Consider the following 12895-nt stretch of genomic DNA (forward strand, 5'->3'; position numbering starts at 1 on the left):
GACACACGGCCACGTTTCCCACGTCCTTTTTCATTGAATTTGATAGATTTAAGAAAGTTTTAAACAACCTTTTAGCCATCTGGATTCGTTGCGTGTTCCGAGGCCTATCACGTCTGCTAAAGCCTTCTACGTCCCTGCCCGTGGACCAGAAGTGGGAGGGAACATTGGTCGTAAACGTGCGTGTGAAAAGTCACTTGTTTAGCCATGCTAAGCTAACTGTAGGTGGTTAGCCACAGAGCTAGTTTATTTCTTAGTTGTAGCCTATAAATCAACGATAGATAAGTTATATTGTGTAGATAAGGCAACATTAGCTTTCTTAATTCGTCTTGTGTAGCTGTATGACATGAATGAGCTAACTAGCTAGTTGTTGCTAGCTAGCACAGATGGGTCCAGGCTGGCTGCTAACAGGAACGTCCCATGCAGGCGTGTTTTAGCCAGACACTTGGCTTTTGCGAGTTATCAACAACAGTTTGATGCATTCCTACGTCTGTGTGAGCTTTGGTTCATGCTAGCTTGTGCCACTTGTTTATTATAACCTCACACTACAGTCTGTCATGTCACAACCTTGAACTGAGTTACTTGACTGATGATAATATGACTGATAGCTAGTGTGTGGTGACTCAGCTTGCCTTGCTGTCAGTGACACTGAGCTCTCTTTCGACCATAATGTAAATTCTATGCAAATGCCCAGTAAGCATGCCTTTGGCCTGCTACTCTTCCTGTTCAACTCCCCTCTAACATGGCTTCCTTCATACAGTACAATCTCTTCACATCTGAGAATGTGACGTTTTCTCAGTGTGAGTGAATGTTTTACACTCTACACGTTCAATATGTGAAAGTAAAGTTGTTGTGAACATGGTTGAAAAACAGCCAACTTGGTGTGAGTGTAGTGGCTTAATGTGGGCTGCGTTTAGCATTATCACCCCCAAGAAGAGACCATACTGCTTTGACCGCCATGCTAAAGCTTAGTTAGAACAGTCATAAACATTACTTACTATTCATTCTCTGTGTTTGTGTGTGTGTGTGTGCGTATGTGTCTTGGTGCCGACAGCGATGAACAATGACCATAGTTGACAGATCGTCAGAGAAGTCTGACCCGGAGTCAGTGGGGTGCAAGCGCTCCCCGTTCCCCAGCGGCGACGCCGGGATGGACGGCGGCTGCTCCAGCTGGGGAGGGGCCGGGCCCTCGCCCAGCGACCCCCCCAGGGCCAAGGCCGCGGGCTGCCTGGGACCCACGCCGGGCGCCACCGTGTACAGCGGCACGCCCCACGCCGGCGACCGGGCCAAGGAGCCAGGTAAGAGGAAGCTTTGGGAAAACAATACTGACTGACTTTTAGCTTAGCTGTGTGTTCAAAAGAGGGACTCGCTCCATTCTGATGGACAACGTACAGGAGAAAGGGTATCTGGACTAGGGTGCAGGCAGGCTAACTGTAATTGCATCTGCCTCTATTAGGGGGGAAGTGGTGGGGGCAGCCTTGAGATAGTGGAAGACGGTATTTTTCAATAATGTCAAACACTATCAACATTTTAAAAAAAGAGCCTTGCCTAGGCCCTGGCCTGACTATTGTCCTCAGTTCTTTGCTCTCTCACTGACTGATTGACTGACTGACTGACTGAACAGGTTTCCGGGGTGTAGTGTTCCTTACTGTTATGCAACCACGTTGTTGTGCGAGAGGAGGTTGTAATGCCGCCTGAATAGGTGACCCAGACGGGACTGTTTTGAAAATGAATCTATTTCAGTTTAGAATAGATCACTTGTTGTGATTTATTCCTATCTTTTTAACCTCCATCATTGCTTCTGTTTGCATGAATGAATGAATGAATGAATTAACTTCCCCCCTCCCCCCGGCCTGTCCAGTGGTGCTGACCAGCGGAGACGGCATCGCTCTCCCTCAGAAGGTCCTGTTCCCGCCGGACCGTCTCAGTCTGAAGTGGAACCAGGCGCACCGCGTCGGGGCGGGCCTGCAGAACCTGGGGAACACCTGCTTCCTCAACGCGGCGCTGCAGTGCCTCACCTACACCGCCCCCCTCGCCAACCACCTGCTGTCCCGGGATCACTCCAAGACGTGTACGTGACGCCAGGCCAGGGTTGACCCCCGTCTTGACCCCCGTCTTAGCCTATCATATTGTCATGATTGGTTGTCTGATAAAAATACGCTCCACATCATAGAGGATTTCTCAAAAAGTTGAACTATTTTGAACTACAGGAATCCTCTCTGGCCAGCGCACAGTGCAAACGCACAGCGCATTTCAATATCCGCCCACATTGTGATCTTTTCCCATAGCTTTGCATGGAAAATAAGCTGCGTATTTAAAAAAATATCCATAGTGTGCACACCCTTACTTTAGCTCTAGGTCAGCTTCTTAGATGCTTGTTTAGAAAGTGATGCACTTATTCTGGTGTGTAATAGTACACATAACTATCTATGTTGAACGCACTTATTGTAAGTCCCTTTGGATAAAAGCGTCTGTTAAATGACCGTAATGTATTGATTGTATCGGTTTAACTGGTTTGTTTCACTCGGCCTGATAGCTCGGAGGTTGATTAGGAACAGAGACCCTGACAATGCGCTCTCTCTCTCTCTCTCCTCTCTCTCTCTCTCTCTCTCTCTCTCTCTCTCTCTCTCTCTCTCTCTCTCTCTCTCTCTCTCTCTCTCTCTCTCTCTCTCTCTCTGCCCCTGTAGGTCACGAGCCAGGCTTCTGTATGATGTGCACCATGCAGAACCACGTCACCCAGGTCTTCGCCAACTCCAGCAACGTCATCAAGCCCATCGGCGTCCTCAACGAGCTCAAACGTGAGTGAGGGGGAGGTGTTGCTGTAGTCCTCGTCCTCCCACCAATCAGAATTTGCGAGAGATTAACGGTTATCCCTCCAAAACATGATAGGTGGCGCTGTCCAGCCCCCGTTTACACTTTTTGTTTTGGAGGGAAAACTTAGTCTGTGTCTCCTGACAGGATTATGCACAGCTGTAGTCTAACAGAGAGGTAGACATGATTATGTACACAGCATGCAATAAATACACAACTTGTAATTCAATAGCCAGTCAATGTGGTAGTTGTTGTAGTAGGTAGCTCAGTGGTTTCCTCCTCGGTGTGGTTGGTCATTTCTCCCTGCTGACCCTGTCCTCTGTGTACAGGTATTGTGCGGCGTTCTTGCTCAGCTCTCTTCTCCACATGTCCTCCTGTGTTCACAGGGATTGCGAAGCATTTCCGCTACGGGAGCCAAGAGGACGCCCACGAGTTCCTGCGCTACACAGTGGATGCTATGCAAAAGTCCTGCCTGCCTGGAACCAAGTAGGTGTCCCACTCAGAGAGGACAGCTGGGGGGTGCTTCGGCCAGGCAATCTGATTGGCCGTGAGGTGCATTCTGTCTGTGGTGCCAATAACGATAACGCCAATAACGGTTCTGTGCTCAGACGGCGCCTACGAAGTCGCTTGTCCTCTACTGGCATCCGAGTCCTGTTCATGTGTAGCCCCATCTAGGAACAGAAACCTCTCTGGTGCCTCAGCTGATTGCTCCATCTAAACAGATTGCATCTCTGAGATCCTTGAGTGTCTCGTTTCCCTGTTTTTTTTTCCATCTTGATATCTCACTCTCTGTTTTTTTTCTCCTTCAAAAGGCTGTAATGGAGAACTCGGTTGTGTCTCGCTTCTTAAGTGTTGTGTTTAACCAGACGGCCCCTCGTCCCACAGGCTCGACAGACAGACGCAGGCGACTAGTTTCATCCACCAAGTGTTTGGGGGATACCTACGGTCTCGAGGTGAGTTGTTTTTTTAACCACGCTACCATCTCAGATCTCAGCGTTGTCCATCGTCTCCATGTGCCGTGTCAAAACATTTTGAGAGGCATCGTTTTAAGCCCCATTGCTATGTCACCTTGCTTTCACAGTAAAATGTTTAAACTGCAAAGCGGTCTCCGACACCTTCGACCCCTACCTAGACGTTGCCTTGGAGGTTAAGGTAAACAGTCGTCCGCCGCCACCGACAATTTAGCCCGATCAAATCGAACTTTATTTGTTTTGTGCATTTCATACACAGAGGCAACACAATGCGCTTTACAGAGAGCAAAGGGGGGATGGACATATAGAGGTGTTGTTAAGGGAGGAAGTGTGCGTGTGCGTGTGCGTGTGTGTGTGCGTGTGCGTGTGTGTGTGTGTGTGTGTGTGTGTGTGTGTCTCTACCCCTGCAGACGGCCCCCAACATCACCAAGGCGCTGGAGCAGTTTGTGAAACCGGAGCACCTGGACGGAGAAAACGCCTACAAATGCACCAAGTGAGCTCACAACCACCATTGCTCTAGTGTTTATCTCTGGTAAATATTTACCCCGCGCCTCAGATCGAAGGTTGAACCAGGCAGCCGGCTGTGACGTGTCTGTTCTCCCCTGGGGGGGGGGGGTGGTTTCTCTCCTGCTGTGTGTTTGTGTGCTCGTGGGGTGACGGCGCCGTCTCTGTCTCCCTGGACGGGGGGGGGGAGGGTTTCTCTCCTGCTGTGTGTTTGTGTGCTCGTGGGGTGACGGCGCTCTCTGTCTCCCTGGACGGGAGGGGGGGAGGGTTTCTCTCCTGCTGTGTGTTTGTGTGCTCGTGGGGTGACGGCGCCGTCTCTGTCTCCCTGGACAGGTGCAAGAAGATGGTGCCCGCCTCCAAGAGGTTCACCATCCACCGGAGCTCCAACGTGCTCACCATCTCACTCAAGCGCTTCGCCAACTTCAACGGGGGCAAGATTGCAAAGGTAAAACATTCGTTCTTTAGACTTTAGACTTTTTTAGGGGGGGTGGGGGTGGGGGGGGTTACTTACAAAGAAACAAACAAACAAACTGGGCTGCGATATTCCTGGGGCCGGCACCGCCTTACTGTGAAACGAGAGATAGTATTTTACGGTGACAGCCTCTCCTGTGTCGTGTGTGTCGTGTGTGTGTGTGTCGTGTGTGTGTGTCGTGTGTGTGTGTCGTGTGTGTGTGTCGTGTGTGTGTGTGTGTGTGATCCTGCCCCCCCCTGCCAGGATGTGCGCTACCCAGAGTACCTGGACCTGCGTCCCTTCATGTCCCAGAGCCACGGTGGCGAGCCGCAGGTCTACGGCCTCTACGCTGTCCTGGTCCACTCTGGCTTCAGCTGCCATGCTGGCCACTACTACTGCTACGTCAAGGTACGCACACACACACACACACACACACACACACACTACTACTGCTACGTCAAGGTACACACACACACACACACACACACACACACACACACACACTACTACTGCTACGTCAAGGTACGCGCACACACACACACACACACACACACACTACTACTGCTACGTCAAGGTACGCACACACACACACACACACACACTACTACTGCTACGTCAAGGTACGCACACACACACACACACTACTACTTTTACGTCAAGGTACGCACACACACACACACACGCTTGGATTTCGCTTCCAACCTGACGCAAATGATGTCAGACGGTATTCTGCGCTGCTGTGATGTAAACGGCGGCGCCTCTTTGCTGCTGCAGGTCAGTAACGGTCAGTGGTACCAGATGAACGACTCCACGGTGGCCGTCAGCGACATCAGATCGGTGCTCAACCAGCAGGCCTACATCCTCTTCTACATCAGGTACCCAATACCAGCAACCAGCAGTCTCTCCTGCAGCTAAACATCTGCCAGAATAAACCTCGATCTAAAAATCGACCTGAAGTGCATATTAATGAACATTAAAAATCAAATGTAGACATGTCAGATTTAGCGCCCAGGTTAATTGTCATCTGTTATCTCTTGGTAGGTTAATGTCTCAAAAAAAACCCATCTTAGGCCGAGTTCACTTTTTTGTTTTCGAAAAAGGAGCTGCTGCCTTCTGCAGCTTTTCAGCGCCACCTGCAGGACTGTTCTGTAACCGTAACAACGTTGCAGCTAATAAGCCCGTCTCTTCGTGATTGGTCAGCTGTCAGGAAGGCGCGCTTTTCTGAAAAGTTCAAGTTCAAAAGAAATTCAGCTGAAAAAGACGACGGCAGCTGCGCTTTTCAAAAAGGCATCTTGTCTTTTGCCTTTTCCCAGAGGATTGCATGTATAAAAGGCACTGATCATTTCAAACAAAAAGAAGCCGTGTGAACACAGCCTTATTCATCTAATTTCCTCCAGCTATTATTTTAAAGTATATTTAACTAGCAGCACTAAAAGTTTATTCGTCCAGTATATTAAAGCCACTATATCGTCCTGAGGTGTTAGTCGTATCTGTGTATCCTGACTGTGTGTGTGTGTGTGTGTGTGTGTGTGTGTGTGTGTGTGTGTGTGTGTGTGTGTGTGTGTGTGTGTGTGTGTGTGTGTGTGTGTGTGTGTGTGTGTGTGTGTGTGTGTGTCGTCGTGTTCCTCAGGTCTCCTGATCTGAAGAATGGAGGCGTAGACTACGGCCACCCGAGTCGTAACCCCGGCCAGTCCTCCCCGCGCCCCCCGGTCCTCACGCCACGCCTCAACACCGCCACCAGACACACGCACGCCGCCGCCGGCTTCATCGGCCCGCAGCTGCCCCCGCACATGGCCAAGGTGGGGACTGGACAGTCACACACACACACACACACACACCCACTCTCTTTCGTATTCAGACACACACAGCACACATTAACCCTTTTGTGTGTATGTGTGCCTTTCCTCAGAACACCCTCCATATGAATGGGAACGGCTCTCTAAGGGACTACGCCTCTGGCTCCCAGCCTAGCACCAGCACTGGCAGCCTGGGCAAGACCGGCCTTGGACTCCCCTCCTCTTCCTCGTCCTCTTCATCCTCGTCCTCCTCGCTGTCCCGGCCCACCGGCATCCCGGAGCCCACCAAGCGCCAGAAACTCTCCTTCTTCATCGGCCAGGGCAAGCAGATCCGCCCCGCCGCCTCCTCCGCCGCCTCCTCCTCCTCCTACGCCCAGCCTTCCTCCTCTCACTCTACCTCAGCCTCAGACCCCGCCCAGCAGCTGCCCCGCGTCAACGGCACGCCGGCCGCCAACGGCGCGTCGTCCTTCCTGGTGCCGTACGGCCACGAGTCCTCCGAGGAGTCCGACCAGGAGGGCGGAGCCTGCCGCGAGAACGGCCTGGGGAAGGCCCAGGTCAACGGGAAGAGCGGCGAGGCGCACGGCCCCGGGGCGCTGCAGGCCCAGCCCGCCCCCAAGACCAATGGGGAGGCGGGGGCGACGCCGTACCACAACGGGCACGGCGGAGGAGGAGCGGCGAACGGCGGGGCCAAGCCCAGCCAGAACGGGCATCTGAACGGGCACCACAAGGTCAACGGACACAAGACCCCTGAGAAGGTCGGCGTTTAGACTTTTATTTGATCGTAATTAAGATTTTTATCCGGAGTGCGGAGACTTCTTAAGGTTAAGAGAGGCCATGTTGATTTAAAGTAGCCTATTAGACATGGTAATAGCGTGGTAACGCACATGTTTCCTCGTACCCGTTAACGCGTGTGTGTGTGTGTTTGCTGTGTTGTGCAGGTGTTTGGAAACGGCCACGGTGTGTCGCCCGGCGTGGGTCCCGCTGTGGTGAACGGCTTCGAGTCCCATCACGATCGGACCACCCCCATCGCCGCCACCCCCGCCCAGAACCAGACCACCCCCGCCCAGAACCAGACCAACCCTGCCCAGAACCAGACCAACCCTGCCCAGAACCAGACCAACCCCGCCCCCCTGGGAGACGGATGCCTCTCCGCCGCGCCGGAGGGACCAGCCTGTACACGCGACGCGGAGCCCGCCCCTCCTCCCTCCGCCCCCCTTCCTCAGCCCGCCCCCCCGCCCCCTGCTGCTAACACCCCCCCCTCCTCGCTGGGCACAGCCGCTAAGACTGAGTCTCCAACCGCCGCCGCCGCCGCCTCCGAGGCTGGCTCCTCCTCCTCCAGTCTCCAGGGCTTCCCAGCTGCCTTCTCCCCCACCGCCTCCTCCTCGCAGCCTGTCCCGGCCCCGCCTACCCCCAGCCCAGCTCCGGTGCCGGTGGCCACGGTGACCCCGCCAGCCCTGCACGGGGAGCCGGGGGCCGTGGACGACGACAAGGCCAGGGAGGTCCCGAGGCCGCTACCCCCGCCGCCGCCGCCCCACAGCAATGATCTGGCCGGTGGAGGCGAGGGCGAGGCCGGCTCCCGGGACGACCGAGAGAGAGACCGGCTGTTCTCCTCGGACCTAGACAAGGAGAGAGACCGCCGCTACTCCTCCTCGGACCGCGACAGGGACCGGTATCACCGGGACAGAAGCCGCGACCGCTACCGGAGGGACCGGCGGCCGGACGACCGCCACCGTTCGTACCGGGAGCGCTCGTCCGTCCAGGAACGGCACCACCACTCCCGGGACTGGGAGTCAGAGCGGCGGTGGGAGAGGCCGGCCCACCACCCCAGGGAGAGAGACCGCGACCGCTGCTCTCACCACTACCACCACCACCACCACCACCCCCGGGAGAGACGAGAGCACAGCCACCACGCCCACCGGGAGGAGCCCCACGGCCGCTACAGAGGCAGGGAGGAGGGGAGGGAGGGCAGAGAGCCCCGGGACAGGGGGGACGAGGGCAGGGAGAGGGACTACCAGGCCACCTTGCCCCCCCTGAGCTCCGGCAGAGCCAGGGTCTCCCCCCCTCCACCGAGCAGGGACGAGGACCCCGGGAAGAAGAGGGGGGTGGAGAGAGAGGGCGAGGAGAGCTCCGAGGAACGCCGTTCCAAGAAACACAAGAAAAGCAAGAAGAAGTCCAAGGACAAAGAGAGGCGCCGCGAGCAGGGGTTAGTAGTAACAGAGCAGGGGTTAGTAGTAACAGCAGGGGTTAGTAGTAACATAGCAGGGGTTAGTAGTAACAGAGCAGGGGTTAGTAGTAACAGAGCAGGGGTTAGTAGTAACATAGCAGGGGTTAGTAGTAACAGAGCAGGGGTTAGTAGTAACATAGCAGGGGTTAGTAGTAACATAGCAGGGGTTAGTAGTAACAGAGCAGGGGTTAGTAGTAACAGAGCAGGGGTTAGTAGTAACAGAGCAGGGGGTTAGTAGTAGCAGAGGTGAGTAGTAACAGAGCAGGGGTTAGTAGTAACAGAGCAGGGGTTAGTAGTAACTGAGCAGGGGTTAGTAGTAACTGAGCAGGGGTTAGTAGTAACATAGCAGGGGTTAGTAGTAACAGAGCAGGGGTTAGTAGTAACATAGCAGGGGTTAGTAGTAACAGAGCAGGGGTTAGTAGTAACAGAGCAGGGGTTAGTAGTAACAGAGCAGGGGGTTAGTAGTAGCAGAGGTGAGTAGTAACAGAGCAGGGGTTAGTAGTAACAGAGCAGGGGTTAGTAGTAACTGAGCAGGGGTTAGTAGTAACAGAGCAGGGGGTTAGTAGTAGCAGAGGTGAGTAGTAACAGAGCAGGGGTTAGTAGTAACAGAGCAGGGGTTAGTAGTAACAGACCAGGGGTTAGTAGTAACAGAGCAGGGGTTAGTAGTAACAGAGCAGGGGTTAGTAGTAACAGAGCAGGGGTTAGTAGTAACAGAGCAGGGGTTAGTAGTAACAGAGCAGGGGTTAGTAGTAACAGAGCAGGGGTTAGTAGTAACAGAGCAGTGGTTAGTAGTAACATAGCAGGGGTTAGTAGTAACAGAGCAGTGGTTAGTAGTAACAGAGCAGTGGTTAGTAGTAACAGAGCAGGGGTTAGTAGTAACAGAGCAGGGGTTAGTAGTAACATAGCAGGGGTTAGTAGTAACAGAGCAGGGGTTAGTAGTAACATAGCAGGGGTTAGTAGTAACAGAGCAGGGGTTAGTAGTAACAGAGCAGGGGTGAGTAGTATTGGAGCAACAAATAGGGACGTAGTAGTGGTGGTCGAAACCTGACACCAATGAGATGTGTCACAGTTTTCCCATTTTTTTCACCTGGTTTGTTCCATTTCTGATACAGTGACTTGTTATTGATTCTTGATCTTGCCTCTCCCCTCTCCTCCTCCCTCCTCCCCCTCTCTCCTCCCTCCCTCCATCCAGCAGCTGTGATGTAGAGTCACCTGACCGGGGTGAGGACGGCTCCTCTAAACACAAGAAGAAGAAGAAGAAGAAGAAGAGGCGGAGACGCGAGGCAGACAGCGATTCCGAGCGGTCGGCGGTCGAGGGCCGCTCCACCCAGAGCTCTGAGGGGCCGCAGCGCGACCCCAAAGCCCCGCCTCTCCACCACGGGGAGGCCGGCGACCAGGAGAGGGTCGGCCGCAAGCGGCGTCACTACGATGACGGCAGCGACAGCGATCGGGGTAAGGGCGGACCCTCTCCAGAAAAGCGCCGTCGTCACAACGACGGGGACGGGGACAGACACCACCTCACCTCGCGCCACGCGTCGCCCTCGGCGACCACTAACAACGGAACGCATCAGCATCTGAACGGACACACAGGTACAGCACCACGGAAACGGCCAGCGTTTACTCATTCATTCATCACCTCGCCATACCGACAGCTAGCGGGCGTCGATCATCACTGATGAGTTGTTGTTGTTCTTGTTGTTGTTGTCGCTGTTGTCTCAGGAAACGGTTTCAGCCGACTCAACGGAGACTCCCATGGAAGTTCTACCAGCGGCCTGTGCTCTACTGTGAGACACTGAGACGCCTCGCTCGCCATCCGCTAACAGAACAATGTAAGTGACCGACCGCGGTGACCTCTCGATGACCCTCGCTCATCAGTCACGTACCGATGGAGCTTGAGAAGCTGCAGCAGAGACTCATTTTAACCATGAGTGTACTTCATGTGAACGACTTGTCTTCCTGTACCGTCTGACACTCCTTTCCTCCTCTTCTCCCCGTTCTCTCCTTCCAGACTTTGAATACTGTACAATATCAGCCCTTCGTTTTTTGGAAAAGATGAAATTTCAACAGCGAAGGAATGCGATCTGAATATTGAACTTGGTGCTTAATAATCATTGGGGGACAAACTGTATTTCTACCACCCAGGAAAAAAAACGTTTTAAAGATTCTAGATTCTTTTTTACCGCTTAGATTTTTTTTTTTTTTTTTTTTCCTAATTCACTCTTCGACGGTGAACCTCGTCTCAATACGCGTTTATGACAAAGAATTAATATATACTTGTACTATAAACACACAAAAATAAGAAAAACAGAAGAAGCCTGGAGCTTAACCATCTCACCTGCTGCTTAGTGGAAGACTCAGGACTTTACTAACTTTGTTTATACACCCGGGAAGGACACCTGGTTAAAAAAAAAATGAACACGGAGGAGAAACGGACGAGAGACTTTTTATTTCCTAGGAGACTGTATGTATGACCTCAGTTGGCTGCAAGTTATGATGTCACCTTATCTACATATCTGTCTGACGGAGGGAGGCGTGAGGAGAGAAAGGGAGGACTGGAAGAGGAGGAGGTGCCCCCTCTGTCTCCGAAGAGAACAGCAGGAGCGAGAGACTGGGAGAGGAGGAGAGGAGGGGCACTCTGAAGGGAACAGCAGGAGGGAGAGACTGGGAGAGGGAACTGGCCAGGCCTGGTGGGACTACGTGAGACGCCATGTGACCTCTCACCTCCAGCGACACCCTGGACAGATGTCTCCTCCACACGCACGCACGCGTCTTTTTACGTTTTGTTTTTTTTCTCTCTCAAGCTTAAGGTTCTCTCAAACCTTTTCTGTGTTCCTCATCTTCTCTTCACTCTTTCACATGTCCTCTCAGTCTCATTATTCAAGCATTCAAAATAGACAATAAAATAATAATTAAAAAAAAAGATGAATAATCATGTTATCACATGTGGCTGTGGACCTTGGGTGTTTGCTTTGAAAGAAACCCAGTTTGTCTTTTGTTTTTTCTAGCATCCATAAGAAAGAATACTGTGAATTTAATTTTTGAACTGTACTATCAGTTATATTTTATACATGAGAACAGTCCTGTATCAGGAAAACCGCTCGTCTGTTGTGTTGGGTTTGTTTTAGAGAAGATGGCCGCCGGGTTGTGTAGACCCCCTGGTCTATGGACATTACAGAGAGATGTCATGTTGGCTTTGTTTTAGACAAGATGGCTGCCAGGTCCTGTAGACCCCCTGGTCTATGGACGTTACAGAGATGGGTCTGGCAGTCGGGTTTTTTTTCTTTCTTTTTTTTCTAAGACAAAAAAAGTCAAAGTGGTTATGTTATTCCTTTAGTTCTTCAATAGCATGTTGGATTTATACATTGTACCAAGGTATGTAACAAGCCTCAAAAATACATTTGTTAATGTCAGAAATCTGAACTTTTGTTTCTTACGAGTGCTAAGCTGATTGATGATGGAGGCGTGCAAGTTTGTCAGCCTGCCTGTGTATCTGGTGATGTCATTGTATGGTTGCTTGCTTCCCCCACTTTGGTGAAATAACTTTGAAGGACTATTGAGTGGATTCAGGGTTTGTGTAATACATTAGTCGTGTTCCTGTTGTCCTGCTCCAGTCTGTATCGGGGCTGGACAACAGCAGCTTGATTCTCATCACGCCTTCACACAGTGTTGAAATTACCAAAGACTAGTTCAGCTGGACTCGACTCGGCTGTCTTCAGTTCTATGAACACACATGCAGAAAAGTGTGAATGTTGTATTTTTTATTCAAAGTCGTCATTGATAAACATTTCAGAGTCTGTAGCACGTTGACATTAATCCTTCTGAGCCCCTCCCCCCCCCCCCTCACCCCGTAGGCTCCAGTTGTGGAAAGTTCCAGTATTGTTGTGTTCAACCCAGCTTTTGGTCCCACCCTCCTCAGTCAAGACTGTTTCCTTTAACCGTCCCTGTGTCTGTTTCAGCCTCTCGGCTACAATAACCACCAGTCTGTTTCCTGATGCAGAGATGCATCGTGGGGGATGTTCCTCCGCTGGGCTGGAGTTCAGGGTGTATTCCACTATGTAAACTGAGACACTGACTTTGAAATGTAAACGGGTGTGTACGACCGGAGCCATAACTCTATACATGCTACAGAAATCAACCACAA

The 12895-nt window shown here is 52.1% G+C and overlaps 1 protein-coding gene across 2 annotated transcripts; it reads left to right on the top strand.

The window, feature by feature from the left end:
* Window positions 1-1060: 1060 nt before the first annotated feature.
* On the top strand, window positions 1061-12654 carry usp42 (ubiquitin specific peptidase 42; the record flags this gene model as incomplete). 2 transcript variants are annotated; one of them, XM_084455828.1, is made up of 16 exons in its annotated part: window positions 1061-1295; window positions 1859-2068; window positions 2685-2795; window positions 3195-3294; window positions 3694-3761; window positions 3890-3960; window positions 4190-4272; window positions 4617-4728; window positions 4999-5142; window positions 5509-5609; window positions 6365-6533; window positions 6644-7285; window positions 7469-8733; window positions 9947-10344; window positions 10474-10583; window positions 10763-12654. In XM_084455828.1, 15 exons carry the CDS (start codon window positions 1061-1063, stop codon window positions 10548-10550), a joined length of 3786 nt encoding a protein of 1261 aa, XP_084311954.1. In that variant the 3' UTR covers window positions 10551-10583; window positions 10763-12654. The 2 variants fall into 2 exon arrangements, with proteins under 2 accessions (XP_084311954.1, XP_084311955.1); XM_084455829.1 differs by having other exon boundaries at window positions 9950-10344.
* Between the last annotated feature and the right edge of the window lie 241 nt (window positions 12655-12895).

This window comes from Borostomias antarcticus, assembly GCF_949987555.1.
Source record: "Borostomias antarcticus genome assembly, chromosome: 22".
Classification (NCBI taxonomy): domain Eukaryota; kingdom Metazoa; phylum Chordata; class Actinopteri; order Stomiiformes; family Stomiidae; genus Borostomias; species Borostomias antarcticus.